At 41.7% G+C, this 21,166-nt stretch overlaps 1 protein-coding gene across 50 annotated transcripts in view; it reads right to left on the bottom strand.

The window, feature by feature from the left end:
* Positions 1 to 21,166, bottom strand: part of PDE4DIP (phosphodiesterase 4D interacting protein) — a 204,784-nt gene that overhangs the window by 72,169 nt on the left and 111,449 nt on the right. For 35 of the 50 annotated variants that reach the window (XM_060413545.1, XM_027973777.2, XM_060413529.1 and 32 more), the window contains one exon: positions 209 to 340. In XM_060413545.1, the coding sequence (XP_060269528.1) occupies positions 209 to 340 (132 nt within the window). Of the gene's footprint in view, positions 1 to 208; positions 341 to 8,090; positions 9,607 to 21,166 lie in introns of those variants that run through there. The other 15 variants (XM_060413471.1, XM_027973707.2, XM_012179684.4 and 12 more) reach the window with 1 other exon arrangement.

Here is a 21,166-nt window from a genome sequence, read left to right as displayed (position 1 = left end):
CAAAAGTTAAATCAAAAGCATAAACTTCTTGTCTCAGTACCTTATACAGTTAAAAACCATATTCAAGTTTTAATCTCAGACCTAAAAGACAGCAGAAATTCTGATCTGTGCAGAACAGACTAAAACGCTTGAGACAGAAAGGAAAGAGCTACACTTCTAAGAATATAAAGAAACCCTGTGATCCCCAAGGGCATGGTTTTGATCATACCTTGTTGGTGGTCTCTGTTTGCTGGATTTTTTCCTGGAGTTCTGCCAGATGGGACTCAGATACAGACTGCTGAGTTGTACCAGTCTCATTTGAATTCAACTTCTGTTGTTTGAGTAAGTCTTCAGTCACGGGCTAGGAAGAAGCACAAGCCAAGTTAAGTGTACCTGACAATAAATTTTATCTTCAAATGTTTTCGGCCTCTTTTGCCAGAGACTTAGAAAATTACGGCTGCTGAATGGATCATCGGTATGAACTGAAGACAAGGAAAAGTTCTGTTCCTTATTATGACTTATCAAGTCACTTACTCCCAAGCTACCATTCCTACCTTTCTGTATGAACCTACACAAACACTACTCAAAGCAAGTAATTCAGAAATTAAAAAGAAGGGAGGATTTTAAAAAACACTCATGATGACCAAATATTTGCTATATTCTATTTTCAATCAGGCAATGCAAAAGATCAAATTTCTACCATCCCTAGGGGAGAAAAGGTTATAGCTCAACTACCCTCCTTATTGTATGCCTATTTCACATTATTAGAAAAATGAGTAGATTTCAAATATGAAGCATATATTAGATAATAGTATTTAATCAGTACTAAATTTCCTAACTTTGGTAACTGAATTGTTGTTATGCTATATTAAGATATATTATATCTGCAACTAATTCTCAAATAATTCAGAAATTAAAAATGTGTCTACAGATAGTTGGAGTGATAAAGCAATTGTAGCAACATATTAGCAACTGATAAATCTGTGTAAATATTAGCAACTGGTGAACCTGGGAGTTCTCTGTACTTCTCTTAAGACTTCTCTAAGTTTGAAATTATTTCAAAGTAAAAATTAAAAATTAGAATTTAAAATCCATAAAGTCTGTGAAGGAGGTATGTTTTATAGGAGTATCAGTTCATCAAAAAGACTTAGGAGAAAAAAACATCTATTTATATCTGAGACAATCAAATATAGACAGACTAAGATAAACTTATTGAACGTGACCTAATATTCATTATGAGCTAAGATACAGAATTAAAACTTTAGCAATTCACTGTGGCATTAAATTCTACCTTTTCGCTCCCTGCTTCCTCCCCTCTTCTCTCCCACTCCCAATTAGGGAAAATACAAATGCATTAGGAAGAGAAAAAAGGTAACTGCTATTAATTTTTTCTTTACCTCACACGTTCAAGTTCTGACTACCACCTTCCAGGCTGTGGGGTTACAGCTGACCTTAAACCACTTCCTGATAGCAACTGACTGGAAGTTGGGCTTCCCTCCTGGCTCAGATGGTAAAGAATCTGCCTGCGATGCTGGAGACTTGGTTTCAATCCCTGGGTTGCGAAGGAACAGCTACCCACTCCAGTATTCTGGCCTGGAGAATTTCAAGGACAGAGGAGCCTGGCAGGCTACAGTCCATGGGGTCACAGTCAGACACAATTGAGTGCATTTCAGTTTCTTTCTTAATAAAGATTTCAGAAGAAAAAACTTTTCTATTCTCCCAGTGCTGTTCATCATTTTAAAAAAACATCTACAAAGTACCCTAATATGCAAAGCACTATGGGAGGGGGAGTAGGGAGCTACAGAATAAAAGAACAAGGAAATACACAAAATAAAAGATAGTGACAAGGAAACAGGTAAGCAGGACAAAGTCATTAAGTTACTCTAAACTGGCTGATCAGTGGGAGGTCACTTTCAGACAGCATTTAAATGAAGATCTACCTGATAAGGAACCAGCAATGCAAAGATCTAGGCAGAGGAACAATTCAAGAAAAAGACCTAGGGTAGATATGACCCTGGGAAAGAAAAAGGCCTTTGTCGATGGAGAAGTACTTTCCAACAGAAATATAATGTGAGCTATATGGGTAATTTAAAATTTTCTAGTATCTTCATTGACTAAAGTAAAAATAAATTAAGTTAATTTTAATAAAACATTTTGCCACTCAGTTGTGATTGACTCTCTAGGTGAGAATACTGGAGCGGATAGCCCTTTCCTTCTCCAGGGGATCTTCCCAACCCAGGGATCGAAATCCAGCTCTCCCGCATCACAGGTGGATTCTTTACCAGCTGAGCCACAGTTCAGTGCAGTTCAGTCGCTCAGTCGTGCCCGACTCTTTGCAACCCCATGGACTGAAGCATGCTAGGCCTCCCTGTCCATCACCAACTCCTGGAGTTTACTCAAACTCATGTCCATTGAGTCGGTAATGCCATCCAACCATCTCATCCTCTGTCGTCCCTCTCCTCTCGCCTTCAATTTTTCCCAGCATCAGGATCTTTTCAAATGAGTCGGTTCTTCACATCAGGTGGCCAAAGTATTGGAGTTTCAGCTTCAGCATCAGTCCTTCCAGTGAATATTCAGAACTGATTTCCTTTAGGATGGGCTGGTTGGATCTCCTTGCAGTCCAAGGGACTCTCAAGAGTCTTCTCCAACACCACAGTTCAAAAGCATCAATTCTTTAGCGCTCAGCTTTCTTTATAGTCCAACTCTCACATGCATACATGACTACTGGAAAAACCATAGCTTTGACTAGATGGACCTTTGCTGGCAAGGTAGTCTCTGCTTTTGAATATGCTGTCTAGGTTGGTCATAGCTTTTCTTCCAAGGAGCAAGCGCCTTTTAATTTCATGGCTACAGTCGCCATCTGCAGTGATTTTGGAACCCCAAAAAATAAAGTCTGTCACTGTTTCCACTGTTTCCCCCTCTATTTGCCATTAAGTGATGGGACCAAATGCCATGACCTTAGTTTTCTGAATGTTGAGTTTTAAGCCAACTTTTTCACTCTCCTCTTTCACTTTCATCAAGAGGCTCTTTAGGTCTTGATGAGCCACAAGGGAAGCCCAAGAATACTGGAGTGAGCTATCTGGAGTATAGCCTATTCCTTCTCCAGGGGATCTTCCTGACCCAGGAATTGAACTGGGGTCTCCTGCATTGCAGGCAGATTCTTTACCAACTGAGTTATCAGGGAAATCCTTCAATGAAACATTTTGACCAAATATATTGTATTTAAAATATTGTCACAAGTATGCATGCAATATGAAAATTAACAAGATACTAATTCTTTACATTGTTCCTTTAAAATTAAAGGTATACTGTACATTCATAGCATCTCTCAATTTGGACTAGCCACATTTCATGTGGTCAACAGCCACACAAGGCTAATGGTCCCCTTGCTGGAGCACATAGGGCCAGAGCACGATGGGCACAGGGGATGCTGACACATGACAAAGTGGGAAGGCAGGCGGGGCCAGATCAGATGCAGCTTCTATGCACCACAGGTAATGAAGCTGCATTTCATTCTCATTGACATAGGAATGGACTGCAGTGTTTTTAACAGAAAAGTAATCAATTATATTTAAATTTTTAAAAGATCACTCTAGTTGCTATATGATAACTGAACTGTTGGAGAGCATCAGGAGAAATGAGAAGACCAGCTAGGAGGCTGCTGCATGGGAATGAAAATACTGCTTTGGATTATAGCGGTAATAAAGGAGGGAAAGAGAAATGGATAGATTTGAACATGTTTTGAAAGTAGAGTCAACAGGCCTGGATAGTGGGAGAGGAAGAAAGAGACAAGTAGCAAGGATAAGGATTCCTAGAAAAAATTGAGATATTTGTTGTTGTGGGTATAATGGGGAGCCTTGCCCTGAAGCAATGTGAATTATGTCACACCACAGGAGAGGCAACTCTTTTAATAGATATTTACAACAATTCTACTGATAAATCACTTAACAATAAAACATTCTCTACAAAACTTGGCTTCTTACTTTCTCGGTGTAAAACAACTTCCCAACAACATCTATTTTAAAGTACTTTCCAAATTTAAACTGTAACCAGCAGAATTAAGTAAAATAGCTTCAAGTTTTAAATGCCAGGGAAGGTAGCCGTATTTAGTTACTTCAAACCAAAGAATCTTAGACCAGTGAAGGACACTTTATAAACTAACCATCTGATCCACTCTCAACTCACATGTGAGAAAATGGAGATTTGTAACAGGTAAATAATTTGTCCAAAGTTACACTGGAAATAGGATCCAATTAAGCTGAATGCACTTAAAACGGTAACTTCTCTTTCATATCTATAAAATTGACTGCCTACCATAATGCCTGGAATATTAAGTAAGCAGTGTTTTTCACTCAGTCGTGCCTGACTCTTTGCGACCCCATGGACTGCAACCCACCAGGCTCCTCTGTCCATGAGATTTTCCAGGCAAGGATACTGGAGTGGGTTGCCATTTCCTTCTCCAGGGGATCTTCCCAACCCAGGGATCAAACCCAGGTCTCCTGCATTGCAGGTGGATTCTTTACCAGCTGAGCCACAAGGGAAGCCACCTGGAATATTACTTGAGCCAAAAATTTTTGCTTAAGAGTGAACAACAGAAACAAAAGCAAATAAGCAACAGGCCTGTCTTCTAATTTCCAGCCCAACGTTTTAATCCCTCAGTGGCTCTCTTAGAAAAAAGACTGGCTGGATAGAAAGGGAGATGTTTAATTTAAATATTTCAACATCAACTTCAAATCTGAAGAATGCCGCAGAAAAGCACATAATGAGCCTGGGCCTCGTCTGAACCCATCTTGGCGTGCATATTCATAGGAAACCTCTTCTTCTAGGAATGTAATATATGGACCGAAAGGCTGGAAGATGCTTGTTTCTTCTTTATTCTTAGTACTTTATTATTATAAATCTCAAGGGAAAAAAAAAAAGTCCTTGCAGGTAAGTCTGCCAAAAGAGTGCTTATCAAAGGCCCACTGAGAAAACAGCTGACAATTAATTCTTTTGAGTATCAAGTACATAAACCAATCACTCCTATGAAGATTTTGTAGAGCATGATATCAGTAATACTTGATCTGGTTGAATGGGTGTTAATCTCCAGGGTATCAGTTACTAAAATCATGTTGTAATTTTAAGTTGCTTTTGACTCAGGACAAATGCTTTTCAGCAACAGAAAAGAGAATTCCTTCCAGGCCTAATGCTGCATAATGTAAGACCTTTAGGCTAAAAGCCAGTTATTTTGATCTGGATTAAGAGCATTTTTCTTGTCATAACAGCATTTTCCTAGTCATAACAGCAAGTCATAGAGCTCAAACTGCTATAATTTTCTATCCTATTGTTAGTAATAAAAGCAGCATCTAATGCTTACATCTTGCAAAGGGCCTGATCTGGGTTATGTAGCTAAGCTATGAGAGGGATAAATTCATCGAAGTCATACAAGAGCCAGGTTCTGGCATTGCAAGGTTTGAAGCAAAGATCTCTCGCTCTTTGAATTCACAGAAAAGGAATCTGCACATGAGCCAAAACTGAAATAATGTTCACTAAGGGACCACAGCCCTCCTATCATAGCTTTTCTAGTTCAGGAAATAACAAGATAGAAGAAGGCTTCAAACCTTTCTTTAAACAAGTGAAAAACCTTGGGTCTTTAGACATAAATTCTGTAGGAGGCAATAAATCAGTTTGCACAATATGAGAAAATTATTAAGCAAAACTACACTGTTGCTCGTTAGCTTTAAAATAAGAAAGAAAGAAGGAAAGAAAGAAAAAGGAGAAAGGCAACCAGGAGGAATTCTGATGGTGACATTTAACAGTAACCAGATTAAACAAAGGAAGCAAAATGCCCTTACAGAACAATCTCCCTCTTTAGGAGAGAAGAGCTTTTCTTCATATTTGGAGTATAATTTGACTAAAGGAAAATAATTTGCACTTACTTCTATTCTATACACACTTGTTCAGAGAAAGACAAAAATCTGTCTGCCTTTGTCCCACTTAGTTCTGCTTTCGCCATAAAGCACACTAGGCCTTAAAAAGCTTATAAAAGCCAACCAGACTTAGACAGTAGATCTGGAATCCAAAATACACATTTTATCTACAAACACTTTATGTCTAATTAATCTATTTCCCTCCACATTCTTAATTATTGGAGAAAATAGCTTAGCAATCAAATATCATAATTCTTCAAGCTGAATGTTCTCTCTCCCCTCTCCATGTTTTAATATTCAACAAACAGTAAAGACGGTAAAGCCTGGTGATAGCAGAAGTCTTATACTGCTGTATTAAAGGGCTATTTTTTTTCTAATGTCTACATTTAGTGAAGTAAAGGGATTTGACCTAAAGGTACAATTACCATATTTTAACTGTGCTCATCAGGATGCCAAATTTCTTCACAGGGTCTATCCCTAAAGAATCCACCTGACATCCTCAGGTTATAGAACGAAAGCCCTGCACTTAAAATAAGTAGTTACTTAAATCAATGCCATCAGGCAATGTGATTTAATACACAGAATAGAAAGGTCTTGGATGAGAATGCTAGGAACTTTTGACTCCACCTGAGCTAAGTTATTTAACCATGAGCTTTCCATATCTCTAAACTGACAGACTGCCTGAGATGATCTTTAGAATCCTTCTCAATTCAAAATTTGCTGAGCCCAGGCACCAACAGAGTATTTTAAATTTAATAGGGAGGAAAAAAACTTTTGCTTTACTGCAGTTTTTTAAGTCTTCACCTTTCTTCAATATTGGCCATATTTGAAGGGGGCTATATTTCTACTATATTGGTCATATTTCCCATCCACTCTGTCCAACTACTTTTAGATCCTAATACAGAAACACTACGATGAATCTGTGACATCTATGTTGGCTCACAGAAATACTGTACTGGAAAGCTCAAATTTAGCTGTGAAGGTCAATGAAAGAAAAGGGAGCGAAAGGAAAGTACACAAGTGTTGGGCATCCTAAACATTTTATAGAAATGAAAACACAGTTTAAACTTTTGGATACTCATACTTTTCCCTAACAATGCTGTTTCTGACAAGTTAGTGCAAATTCAAAAATATTTCTCCCATATTCTTACTGTGATGCAAATTTTATACATAATAGAACTGTTTTTCAAAGCTGTCAAGTGACAATCAACAATTTCATTTAGAAGCTCTAAGATTCTGGGATGATGTTGACTGGTTAGCAAGCTTTCCAGAAACACCTTCTAGATTGTCCACCTCTGTAACGGTATCACTAAAGAATCTATATCAAGTAGAACATGCCAGATGTTTCACAACATTAACTGAAACTACTGCTGCTGTATAAACAAGACAGCATCTGTCAGGCCCCTGTACACAACTGAATTTAAAAGATTGGTATGAACAGCTCAAAGTAAGATCAACTGCCATCTTCCAGTCATTACGAAATTCACGAGTAAAACAGGTAAAACTCTATCACCCAATAATGGATGAAGTCCTGCTCAACACCAAACATCTTCACATAGAGCTCATTATACAAACTGGCTGTAGACACGTTTTGCCTTAACATTTTAAATTCTGAATTCCCAAGTCTCTTTTATGAAAAAGTCATCATTAGTCCTCAAATGACCTCTTAATTTATAAATGTTGTCCACATATTACAATATTTTGGTGGATTAATAGGTTCTCCTCAAACCTTTACCCTATGCTCTAATCAGTTCAAGGCACAGGTGGGGATGAATGGCTTAATGCTCTAGGGCGGACTAACTTGAGAACTCCCTCCCTCAGAGAAGAAAATATTCATAAATCTAAAAGTGAAAACAAAACAGACAAAAGTAGAGAGGCGGTAGGACAAGTGAGAGGAAAGAGTTCCAGTGCCAGAAATAAGATTAAAATTTTTTTAGGGTAAAAATGAATTATGAATCTTTGTCTTAAACATGTACAATTTTGATAATTAGTGGGAAAGCCAACAGATAATCTTATAAAGAGGCTATTGTGGAAAGCAAATTACTTGTGTGAATCACATTTATTAAAATGGACAGAAGCAAAAGGTAAAGCAAAAATGGGTTACCAAGTCTAGACTATTAACCTTCCCCTAGATAGAAATCATGTGAAGCCTGAAGCCAGCTAACTTTAATCAGAAAGGCAATATGCAGCCATTTTGTATACCTGGACCCGAAGTGGCAGATAATCTTCACAGAGATCATCCCACAGCTCCTGCAGGTCTGAAATCTCCAAGGGATAACTCACAGGTGTCCTGTAAAGGGGTTTCAAAGACCTGTTAAGGAAACCAGAACTAACTCCATCTGTCATGATATGGCCAGGCCTGGTTCCAGATGGATTGGATTTCACTGGAATAGGAAGCTTGCTCCCTCGGGGGCTCTGGATGGGCTTATAATCAAGACCTTTAATCATGCTAAGAGCTAGCTCCAGCTTATGGTTACACGTATGCTGGGGAGCCTGTTCATCTGAACAGCAGTCACACTTTACAAGTTCCTTTGCACTTCTCTCAGGTTCCTCATCCTTTGGTTGTGGAGGACTAGCCTGGATACTTGCATCCAAAGATTCCACAGAGGATCCCGGGGTCCCTTCCTCCATGCTTTCTCCATCTGGAGGTACCTTCGCATTTGGTAAATCTGGTGGCCCAACCTCGGACAACGCTGGTTCTTCAGTGCAAATGCTGGTGGACCATCTGGTAGAGGGGCCACAAGAAATACTTTTCGCCACCTTTCGAGGTACCTTACAAATGGCTTCGTAGTCAGAATCAGCCACCCGCAAAGCTGCACAGCCTCGGCACCTCCTGGGTCGATTTCCGGGGCCTTCCGAAGCATGACAGCTGTGCTCCTGAATCTGATCCTCATTTTCTACCCAACACTCGAACCCTGAATAGGCAAAGTCTTCCTGGAGCAGTGCAGAGTATCTGACATCGGGTAAGCTGGAAATGTCAACCGTTCCATTCCCCGCCTTGGTCTCTGAGCCAGGGTCATCGTTATTCTTCCGATACATGCTAGCAATGCAGAACTTGAGGCGGTCCTTCTCCAGCAGCAGCTTCTGCAAGCGCTCAATAGAAAGGGCTTCGATCCGGGCAATGACGGTGTCGAATCTATAGATCCGATCGAGCATGAACGCGCACTTGCTGCAAGCAAACTCAGCTTTGCCATCGCGGGAGACATCCTTGCCCAGGACGTGCGACAACAGAACCTGGAGGTTGAGCTTGGACGCCGTGTGGAAGATCCAGCGCCGCTGGTTTCCGCACAGCTCCCGGGCACAGATCCTGCAAATCTCCTTCATCTTCCCTCCTGCGGTGGCCGAGCTTCCCGGAGGCGGCTGCTGCTCGGTGATCGCTCACTGGCGCTTGGTTGCGTTCCGTCTCCCGCCTCGGTGGCCTCCGGCTGGCATGGCACAGCTTGGTGGGGTGCCCACTCTGCAGGGGCGCTCCGCTGACACCCGCGCGCGGGTTCTGGGTACCAGAGTGATCAGCCCCGCCCCTCGGGGAGGCGGCGGGCGAGGAAATGCCTCAGGAGGATGCTGAGTGACAGCAGCGCAGGCCGCGCTCAGAACCTGCCATGTCTCCTCCAGCTGTCTCTCCCGCCAGCCGCTGTGTCCTCAATGTCCTCCCTTTTCAGCGGGCTGAGTTCGCGGTCCTCCGGCTGCCGCCCGCGGCTGACGCAAAGACTCAGAGATTGAGGATCAGATTTCAAGATGGCGCCGGCGGCTCGACGCCTGCAGCCGCCGGCAAACTCCTCTGGGAGCTGTAGTCCAGGAGGCCGGCTCCTCGCTCTGCGCATGCGGGGTGGCCAGCGCGTCACCTCGCTCCCGAACAAGTCAATGCTCCTCGCGGTACAGCGCAGGCTCGACCTGCTGTGGTTACCCAGGTGGAAGAGCGGGACGGAGGCCGACCGCTGCCAGGCCACTTTTATCTGCTAAAATTTCACTCCAAAAGCGCACCAGTCCCCTTGCGGTTCCTCCCTCCCGCCCGGGAGGACTGTCCGAGGCTCTGCACGGGGAGGAGAAAGCCGAATCCCCTCCCCTTCTGTCCACGGGGACTGCCACGTACTCTGGAGGGAGCAGTCTCGCAGCACCACTGGGTACCGCTGCGCGCTGCCTCTCTCCGGCCCCACCTCCTCTCCCTTCTCACTCCTGTTCCTGGAGTAAAAGGCCCTAGGGCTTCACCCGCGGCCGGGGAGGCGGGAATTTTAGGAGGCTCAGTTCAACCTCCCTCTGGACTGTTGGGAGTACTCAGAAAAGAGGACAAGTGTTTCTTCCCTCACCATGCTGGGGTTGAGTTTACCAGGATGATTTGCCTTTTTTTTTAGAGCGTAAATTGAGAGGCGGCACAAAGCAGTCACCTGAGAAAGAGTCCAACAAAAACCACACGAATGGTTTACCAAGAGTTTGAAGATGCCGGACAAAATGAGCTTTTTCAAGAATGTAGACACCTGAGAGTAGACTGCCGCCAGCAAACCCTCTTTCAAGTTTCACTTAAAATAAGGCTGCAGGCCTTATTTTCGGGGAGGGAAGGGGAGACAAACTCTAGAACAAAAGACCTTGTTTATTTGAGCAAGACTCCAAAGTATCAGGGAGTGCTGCTCTCTGCAGAAGTGGGGCTGGGAATTTAACTGACTTCAGTTAGTATCCTGTCTTACTCAACATTATCCAGTAGTAAGTCACCCTACCCTTGGGTATAGACCTTGAATTGCACACAAAGAGTAGAGGGAAGCTGGGGCTCTCTCTAGGTGGAACTGAGGTGTCATCCTTCATTTATAATTTTCTCCCTGGCAAACTCCAAATAGGAGGAAAAACAGTCCCAGGCAATCATCTGGAGTTTTCCCAGAGCAGGACATTTCCCAGTTACAGTAATGCCAGATTTCACTAACTTGACCTTGTGAGATATGCAGATGACACCACCCTTATGGCAGAAAGTGAAGAGGAGCTAAAAAGCCTCTTGATGAAAGTGAAAGAGGAGAGCGAAAAAGTTGGCTTAAAGCTCAACATTCAGAAAATCCAGTCCCATCCGGTCCCATCACTTCATGGGAAATAGATGGGGAAACAGTGTCAGACTTTATTTTGGGGGGCTCCAATATCACTGCAGATGGTGACTGCAGCCATGAAATTAAAAGACGCTTACTCCTTGGAAGAAAAGTTATGACCAACCTAGACAGCACATTCAAAAGCAGAGACATTACTTTGCCGACTAAGGTCTGTTTAGTCAAGGCTATGGTTTTTCCTGTGATCATGTATGGATGTGAGAGTTGGACTGTGAAGAAGGCTGAGCACCGAAGAATTGATGCTTTTGAACTGTGGTGTTGGAGAAGACTCTTGAGAGTCCCCTGGACTGCAAGGAGATCCAACCAATCCATTCTGAAGGAGATCAACCCTGGGATTTCTTTGGAAGGAATGATGCTGAAGCTGAAGCTTCAGTACTTTGGCCACCTCATGAGAAGAGTTGACTCATTGGAAAAGACTCTGATGTTGGGAGGGATTGAGGGCAGGAGGAGAAGGGGACAACCGAGGATGAGATGGCTGGATGGCATCACAGACTCGATGGACGTGAGTCTGAGTGAACTCCAGGAGATGGTGATGGACAGGGAGGCCTGGCGTGCTGCGATTCATGGGGTTGCAAAGAGTCGGACACGACTGAGCGACTGAAGTGAACTGAACTGAACTGACCTTGTGAGATATTAAATTAATAAGGCCAACAACAAAGTATTTCTGAACCTCATCTCCAGGTCAGAGCCTATACTTCTAAACTTGGAGACATTCAGATGCCTTCAATGAAAACCCATAATAAACCCCCAAAGTTCTTCAGTTCAGTTCAGTTGCTCAGTCGTGTCCAACTCTTTGAGACCCCATGAATTGCAGCACGCCAGGCCTCCCTGTCCATCACCAACTCCTGGAGTTCACTCAGACTCATGTCCATCGAGTTAGTGATGCCATCCAGCCATTTCATCCTCTGTCGGCCCCTTCTCCTCCTGCCCTCAATCTCTCCCAGCATCAGAGTCTTTTCCAATGAGTCAACTCTTCACATGAGATGGCCAAAGTACTGGAGTTCTTATGGAGGATTTAATGAGATGATTTGGGGTAAGTACTTGAACAGAATTTGGCTCATTAAACAAATGGGACTCTGTACACATAATATTGTATCACTCTTTTATTTAATCATTGAAACAAAATCTTAGTAGCTCCACCATGAATGATAAGGACAGTCCTTAGAGCTTTGGCTTTAGTAGGCTACAGAACTTTGCATCTGTGATTTCACCTAAATATGCACATTCTGGCCCCCAAACCAAGAATGTAAAAGAGATTTCCAAGTAAAACTCACCATAGGTGCGTTTTTGCCTACCTCTAGCTATATGAGCTTCAGAGTCAGAAGAAATTAAGTAACAATCTTTGGAATCTATACAGAAGCGAGGAATTTCTGGCCTGCCAGAACACTACCCTGCTATACCCTGGCTTAAGTATTGTCTTCAAGAATAGCAAGGACTCAAAAGTCCAAAAAGTACAAACTAAGATATTAATTAAGGCCTCATCTTTGGCTGTGGGTGCAAGCCACATTCTCTTACTGAAGAAAATGCAAAAAGAAACAAAGTAATTAATGAAACAAAAGTGCTCTTTGGGAGCAAACTCTAAATAATACTTTGTATTATTCTGTATTCTTTAATAAGATTTTGCACCTGACCTGCAGTCTCTAAACTTTAATGATATCATACAGATAGTTGACATAGACATGCAAGTCAGTACAAACAGAGAAAAAGCAACTTAGCATTGAAGAATATGTTTGCTATAACAAATATAAACATACTAGAAAAGAGAGCTATACATTTCTTGGCTTCCAACAAGATTAATAAAGCACTCAACTCTACTCCCGGAGGAAATACTTAAAGACCGTATTTCAAAATGGATAGTAAGCTAGAGTACTAGAACTTCTCCTAACATGATCATTTGATATTTTTCAACTCAGTTCAGTTGCTCAGTCAGGTCCGACTCTTTGCGACCCCATGAACCACAGCATGCCAGCCTCCCTTTCTAACACCAAATCCCGGAGCCTGCCCAAACTCATGTCCATTGAGTCAGTGATGCCATCCAACCATCTCATCCTCTGTCATCCCCTTCTCCCCCTGCCCTCAATCTTTCCCAGCATCAGGGTCTTTTCAAATGAGTCAGCTCTTCGCATCAGGTGGACAAAGTATTGGAGTTTCAGCTTCAATATCAGACCTTCCAATGAACACCCAGGACTAATCTCCTTTAAGATGGACTGGTTGGATCTCCTTGCAGTCCAAGGGACTCTTAAGAGTCTTCTCCAACACCACAGTTCAAAAGCATCAATTCTTCGGTGGTCAGCTTTCTTCACAGTCCAACTCTCACATCCATACATGACTATTGGAAAAACCATAGCCTTGACTAGACAGACCTTTGTTGGCAAAGTAATGTCTCTGCTCTTGAATATGCTATCTAGGTTGGTCATAACTTTTCTTCCAAGGAGTAAGCGTCTTTTAATTTCATAGCTGCAATCACCATCTGCAGTGATTTTGGAGCCCAGAAAAATAAAGTCAGCCACTGTTTCCCCATCTATTTCCCATGAAGTGATGGGACCAGATGCCATGATCTTCGTTTTCTGAATGTTGAGCTTTAAGCCAACTTTTTCACTCTCCTCCTTCACTTTCATCAAGAAGCTCTTTAGTTCTTCTTCACTTTCTGCCATAAGGGTGGTGTCATCTGCATATCTGAGGTTATTGATATTTCTCCCGGCAATCTTGGTTCCAGCTTGTGCTTCTTCCAGCCCAGCATTTCTCATGATGTACTCTGCATAGAAGTTAAATAAGCAGGGTGACAATATATAGCCTTGATGTACTCCTTTTCCTATTTGGAACCAGTCTGTTGTTCCGTGTCCAGTTCTAACTGTTGCTTCCTGACCTGCATACAGATTTCTCAAGAGGCAGGTCAGGTGGTCTGGTATTCCCATCTATTGAAGAATTTCCCACAGTTTATTGTGATCCACACAGTTAAAAGCTTTGGCATAGTCAATAAAGCAGAAATAGATATTTTTCTGGAACTCTCTTGCTTTTTCCATGATCCAGCGGATGTTGGCAATTTAATCTCTGGCTCCTCTGCCTTTTCTAAAACCAGCTTGAACATCTGGAAGTTCATGGTTCATGTATTGCTGAAGCCTGGCTTGGAGAATTTTGATCATTACTTTACTAGCATGTGAGATGAGTGCAATTGTGTGCTAGTCTGAGCATTCTCTGGCATTGCCTTTCTTTGGGATTGGAATGAAAACTGACCTTTTCCAGTCCTGTGGCCACTGCTGAGTTTTCCAAATTTGCTGACATATTGAGTGCAGCACTTTCACAGCATCATATTTCAGGATTTGAAATAGCTCAACTGGAATTCCATCACCTCCACTAGCTTAGTTTGTAGTGATGCTTCCTAAGGCCCACTTGACTTCACATTCCAGGATGTCTGGCCCTAGGTAAGTGATCACACCATGGTAATTAACTGGGTCATGAAGATCTTTTTTTGTACAGCTAAAAAGATAACTTTTGTATAGATCAACTGAAAATAAAAATTTTAAAGTGAAACTCAGAAGAAAAGTTACGTGGGACATCCCTGATGGTCCTGCCAATTCAGAGGACATGGGTTTGATCCCTTTAGTCCAGGAAGATCTTCAGTACCTTACAGCAACTAAGCCTATGAACCACAACTACCGGACCTGTACTCTAGAGCCCATGCGCCACAAGAGAAGCACCACAATGAGAAGCTGGCACACCACAGGAAAGAGTAGCCCCCACTAGAGAAATCAGAGAAAAGCCTGCCCACAGCAACGAAAATCCAGCCCAGCCATAAATAAATAAATAATTGTTTTTTAAAAGAGAGAGAAGAAAAGAAACAAAAATTATGGACAATAAATTCAGCACTTCACAGTTCTTACCAATATCATCTTGGTAAAGATTTTTTTGTATCTAGTTAATACTGTCTACCTCTGGGGAGGCAAGCAAAATGGGGAGCTGAACAGAACATTTACTTTTATTCTGTATACCATGGATTATTTGAATCTACGGTGATATGTATATATTCATATATTAGTTTTTAAATGTTTTAAAATTTGGAAATATCCTATAGTTAAAACTAAGAGGAGTTCCCTGGCAGCCTACTGATTTCCACTGGCTTTTACTGCTGTGGCCTGGGTTCAATCTCTGGTCAGGGAACTGACATTCCCACAAGCCTCAAGGCAAAAACAACAACAACAACAAAACAACTAAGAATTGTGCCAATTTAAGACACATAGAGTCTAAGTAGTAAAACTTGAACCTACAACGAGAACTTTTATAATATATGTGATAAATATCTGTGGACAGTTTATATAAACAAAAGTTCAAGGGGATATGCAAGTTATTATTTAGTGATTAAGTCTAGAGAGTATAATTATGGAGACTTCCTTTCTCCTTTCCTCATTTGTATTCTGTAATCTTCTGTAATAAGCATATATTGATTTTCTGATAAGATAAAGTATTACTAAGAGGTAGAATAAACACATTTTGATATGTTTATATAATGCAATATTAGAAGTGCGTGTGTGCTCAGTCATGTCCAACTCTTCGTGACACTATGGACTGTAGCCTGCCAGGCTTCTCTGTCCATGAAATTTTCCACGCTCCACAAGAGAAGGCACCACAATGAGAAACCAGCACACCACAAGAAAGAGTAGCCCCCACTACAGAAATCAGAGAAAAGAGAAAAGAATACTGGAGTGGGTGGCCATTTCCTTCTCCAGGGAATCTTCCCAACCCAGGGATAGAACCCATGTATCCTGCATTTGATGCATTGCCAGGCAGATTCTTTTCCACTAGTGCACCCAATATTAACCATCAGTAAAAAAGAATGAAGTCTGATACCCACAACATGAATGAATCACAAAAGCATCTTAAGTGAAACAAGCATATCAATATACCCTGTGTGATTTCATTTAAGTCTAACAACTTAAAGTCTAACTATTTATATAATAATAGAAATTCAGAAAGTGGTTACTGGCTGGGGTGGAGGGAGATAGGGTAACAACTGATTGACAGGGGGAACAACAGAATTTTCTGGAGTGATGAAAATGTTCTATATCTTGTTTTGGGTGATGGTTACATGGATGTATACAATTTTGAAGCCCACTGAACTAAACGGTTTTATCTGTAGATTTGAAATGTTACTATTAGTTCAATTTTTAAAAGATTAAAGGAGTAAATAAATATGTGAGTACTCATAAAATTTTAATCTGAGGGATTTCTTTGGTGAAAAGTAACTTCTACTTTGGGCTTCCCTGGTGGCTCAATGGTAAAGAATCTACCTGCCAAGCAAGAGACACAGGTCCCTGAGTCAGGAAGATTCCCTGGAGAAGGAAATGGCAACCCACTCCAGTATTCTTGCCTGGGAAATCGCATGGCCAGAGGAGCCTGATGGGCTAGAATCCACAGGGTCACAAAAGAGTTGGACATGACTTAGCGACTAAACAAACAACCTCTACTTGATCGTAAGAATAGCTTTGAAATCTGGGAAAATAAAATGTAGCCCAGAAGAAATTCTGTAAAAGGCTCAATTGAAACTTCATAGTTCCTATTCATATGAGCTTTGGAAAATATTATTTTATATACACATACATACCATATAGATGGCACAGTGGTAAAAGAATCTGCCTGTCAATGCAGGAGATGCAAGAGACACAGATTCGATCCCTGGGTCAGGAAGATCCCCTGAAGAAGGAAATTGCAACCCATTCCAGTATTCTTGCCTGGGAAATCTCACGGACTGAGGAGCCTGGTAGGTTACACTCCATGGGGTCGCAAAGAGTTGGGAACAACTGAACAACTGAGCACGCGCACACACACACACCATACATTTATGATTGAAGTGAAGCATTTGTTAAGGTAAGACCTAGGGTTTTTGTGATGATCAATAACCTCAGATATGCAGATGACAACACCCTTATGGCAGAAAGTGAAGAACTAAAGAGCCTCTTGATGAAAGTGAAAAAAGGGAGTGAAATAGTTGGCTTAAAGCTCAACATTCAGAAAATGAAGATCATGGCATCTGGTCCCATCACTTCATGGGAAATAGATGGGGAAAACAGTGGAAACAGTGGCTGACTTTATTTTTCTGGGCTCCAAAATCACTGCGGATAGTGACTGCACGCATGAAATTAAAAGACACTTGCTCCTTGGAAGGAAAGTTATGACCAACCTAGACAGCATATTAAAAAGCAGAGACATTACTTTGCCAACAAAGGTCCATTTAGTCAAGGCTATGGTTTTTCCAGTAGTCATGTATGGATGTGAGAGTTGGACTATAAAGAAACCTGAGCGCCGAAGAATTGATGCTTTTGAACTGTGGTGTTGGAGAAGACTCTTGAGAGTCCCTTGGACTGTAAGGAGATCCAACCAGTCTGTCCTAAAGGAGATTAGTCCTGGTGTTCATTGGAGGGACTGATGTTGAAGCTGAAACTCCAATACCTTGGCCACCTGATGCAGAGCTGACTCATTTGAAAAGACCCTGATGCTGGGATAGATTAAGGGCAGGAGGAGAAGGGGACAACAGAGGATGAGGTGGTTGGATGGCATCACTGACACAATGGATATGGGTTTGGGTGGACTCTGGGAGTTGGTGATGGACAGGGAGGCCTGGCGTGCTGTGGTTCATGGGGTCGCAGAGAGTCAGACAAGACTGAGCAACTGAACTGAACTGATTACTTCTAAAACTTATCAAAAGTACATAATAAAGGAAAATTTTACTGAGAACAATTTTCATATTATAAGCTATTAATGAATGTGATGAATTAAGCAAAGGGTTAATTTTATATATCAGCAGTTTGCCCTCAAAATGAATCGACAAGTGCATTCACAAGCACATATTTGCTGTCTGCTGCTACTGCTAAATCACTTCAGTCATGTCCAACTCTGTGCGACCCATAGATGGTAGCCCACCAGGCTCCCCCGTCCCTGGGATTCTCCAGGCAAGAACACTGGAGTGGGTTGCCATTTTCTTCTCCAACGCAGGAAAGTGAAAAGTGAAAGTGAAGTCACTCAGTAGTGTCTGACCCTCAGCGACCCCATGGATGGCAGCCACAGCCTTCCAGCCTCCTCTATCCATGGGATTTTCCAGGCAAGAGTACTGGAGTGGGGTGCCCTTGCCTTCGCCTATTTGCTGTCTATCCTAAGTCAAATCACTTATATCTGGCCCTTAATTTCCTAATTTACAAAATAAACATATTGAAATTAAACAGTGGTTTTTCTACCTTTGGCATGTATCAGAATCACTTGGAGGGCTTGTAACACATTTCTAATTCAGTTGGTCTGAGAAGGGGCCCAATAATGTGTATTCCCAACAGATTCTCAGATCATACAGATGCTGAACAGAACTCTTAAAGTGTATTCCGACACATCTCAGCCAAAAGATCAGTTCTACAGATAAATGGGAAAACTCATTAAGGAAGAACTACATACAAAATTGTTGCATTTAGAGAACTGTATGCTGCTTTGGAAAGGAAATGACAACCCACTCCAGTATTCTTGCCTGGAAAATTCCATGGACAGAGGAGCCTGGTGGGCTACACAGTCCATGGGGTCGCAAAGAGTCGGACACGACTGAGCGAGCGAGATGCTCCTTTGGAACAAGATTCCTAAGTACTATTATGATCGGGGTCTTTTGCACTATCTCTATTTTGATCTCCAAGTCTGGGGGCCTGGGAAGATTCTCTTAGAACCGTAGCTACTTTTGTACTCCCTCTGTTGTAGTGTTTCTAAGACCTCATTCTGGGCTGGGAGGGAGTTTCCAAGAGGTGGAAAATCCCTATGTCCCAAACCAGTTGTATTAGATTTCATTACCCTAGTTTATGACATTGAAAATAGCTGTCCTAATTACTAAAAACTATGCCCCTCCCCCCAGGAAAAAAAGTCATTCTGGCAGAGAAACAAAAGCATCTGAGGAAATGTGAGAATATCAAAGTCAAGCCAGGTAGACTTTATGGTAACGCCACAAGCATGTGCATGATTTCCCTCTGCTGGTTAGAAATCCTGAAGAAGACAGAAGCCATCGTCCTTTGCATTAATTAAACACACAGCATTTCAAAACAGTTGGTTTAATACCACGAGACTTCCAGTTCAACTACAAACTGCAGTAATATGGTTATCAGCAGAACTTATCTTAATATAGTAAACACTGCAGGCTTTCATGTTATTAAATATCCACAGCTGTTTCATTGCATTTCAAAATACCTGTTAATCAACCGATGAGCAAGAATTTATGCAAACTCAGTGGTTTTTTTTTCTCTCTCTGTCTTCAGGGAGTTTTCAGTTTAGTTGAAGGGGTGAGAATGTGCATGCTCCAATTAGAATAACTCACTGGTAAACTAAATGGTACTGACAACTTCAATGTAAGTGCAGAAAAAGCTGAGATAAGTGTGAGCTAATTCAGGTGAAGTGGACAAGAGTGGGACTTGAAATGGAATTTAGGATGGAGGAAACAAAGGAAAGGGAAAAAAGAGAAAGAAAGCAAAAGTAAAAAAAAAAAAAAGAAGAAAGTAGCATCATGAAAAGTCTTGGGAGTTAGGTTGAATCTGGTGCTAGCCTGTCAGTAAAGAGGACTTTGTGGGACATCTGATCCTAATCCATGTATCTATCTATATACACACTTTGTACATCTCAAAAATTGCTCATTCAAAGAACATATATGAAGGGCCACCTGAAAACCAGACCCTATGCTATGGTGGGCCTTAGCAACTATAATTTGGTTAATGTTTGAGAAAGGCAAAAGAATTTGGACTTGGTGTTATGAATTTGAGCAAAGAATGACATGCTGAAAAGTTTATTTTAGGGAAATCAGATAACAGAATGGCTTGAAGTTTTAAGGACAGATTTTGGGATGGTTACAGGGAAGACTTGCTAAAAAACCCATTGCCATGATTCATATGTGGGATAATGTGGTACAGTATAAAAACGGGGGGAAAAAAAAGTGGTAAATATGAGTCGTTTTGAAGGAATGAACACCAGGACTTGATGCAGAGAGGATGAAAGGTTAAACATGGTGATAAGGGTTTTGGTCGGGAAGACTGGTAGGAAAATTGTCTAAACAGAAATGTGGGAATTGAGGCCATATGCAAAAAGATTATACAAAGTTTTATTTGGGACATGCAGTATTTAGGGACTGAGGGAAAAACTAAGTGGAAAAACTAAGTAGAGCTCTTCCACAATCAAAACACAGGCGAGGGAATTCCCCGGCAGTCCGGTGGCTAAGATTCACCGCTTTCACTGCAGGGGCCTGGGTTCAATCCCTGGTCAGGGAGCTAGGATTCCACAAATCATGGGATACAGCCAAAAAACAAAAGCAAGCAAGCAAACAAAAAACAGCTGATGACTTCCTGAATGGTCTGGTGATTTGGATTCTACTGGACTCTACTAGGAGGCCCAGGTTCTCCCTGGCCTGGGAACTAAGACCTCACATGCTGCACAATTTTACCAAAACAAAATAAGAAACAAATAGATACAGATGCAAACTGGAACCAAAGAAATAAAAATAAACCAGGGGAAAAAAAAAAAAAAACCACAGGTGAGAGGGGAATGGAGTTTTAAGACATTGTCACTATCTGGACAAACATCAGGAGGAATGAGGTCAAACATAAACTATTATCCACAACAGGTTAGACTCGTAAACTAAAGAGGTGTCACCCTTAACCTCTCAGAATCCTTCCCTATTAAGCCAAACGCTAAATTCTTTTTGACCCTATTTCTGAGCATCTCCAGTGTGTTCAGAAATGTTGTTTCACATCTTCCCTACACCGTCCTTTTAGAGTTCTTAAAACCTGAAACCTGAATCATGTTACACAGCCTTAGATGCTTAACTCTCTATCATCCTGCATACTATTTCTAGAGCATTTATGGGAAAGATCCATAACTGTCCACAACCTATAGCATGTCCACTACCTACCTTTCCCTTCTCCAGGGATCGAACCAGGGTCTCCTGCATTGCAGGCAAATTCTTTACCAGCTGAGCTACCAGGGAAGCCCCACTTCCTACAGAATCCAAAACCCTTAGCCTGGCATTTCAATATCTATACAAAAATATCCTAACCTATTTCCCTTTCAGCTCATCTCACATTTCTTCCCTGATCAAATGGCGACAAGGTAAATTTTTGAATATAGATTATTACCTGTATACCCCCACCCACCTCTTTCCTAAGTCCCTTAGCATTCCCTTGACTAGTTTTTTGC

This window comes from Ovis aries, chromosome 1 (genome assembly GCF_016772045.2).
Source record: "Ovis aries strain OAR_USU_Benz2616 breed Rambouillet chromosome 1, ARS-UI_Ramb_v3.0, whole genome shotgun sequence".
NCBI classification, from domain to species: domain Eukaryota; kingdom Metazoa; phylum Chordata; class Mammalia; order Artiodactyla; family Bovidae; genus Ovis; species Ovis aries.
Note: the sequence above shows the minus strand (reverse complement) of the source record. Positions and strands in the feature narration are given on the sequence as shown.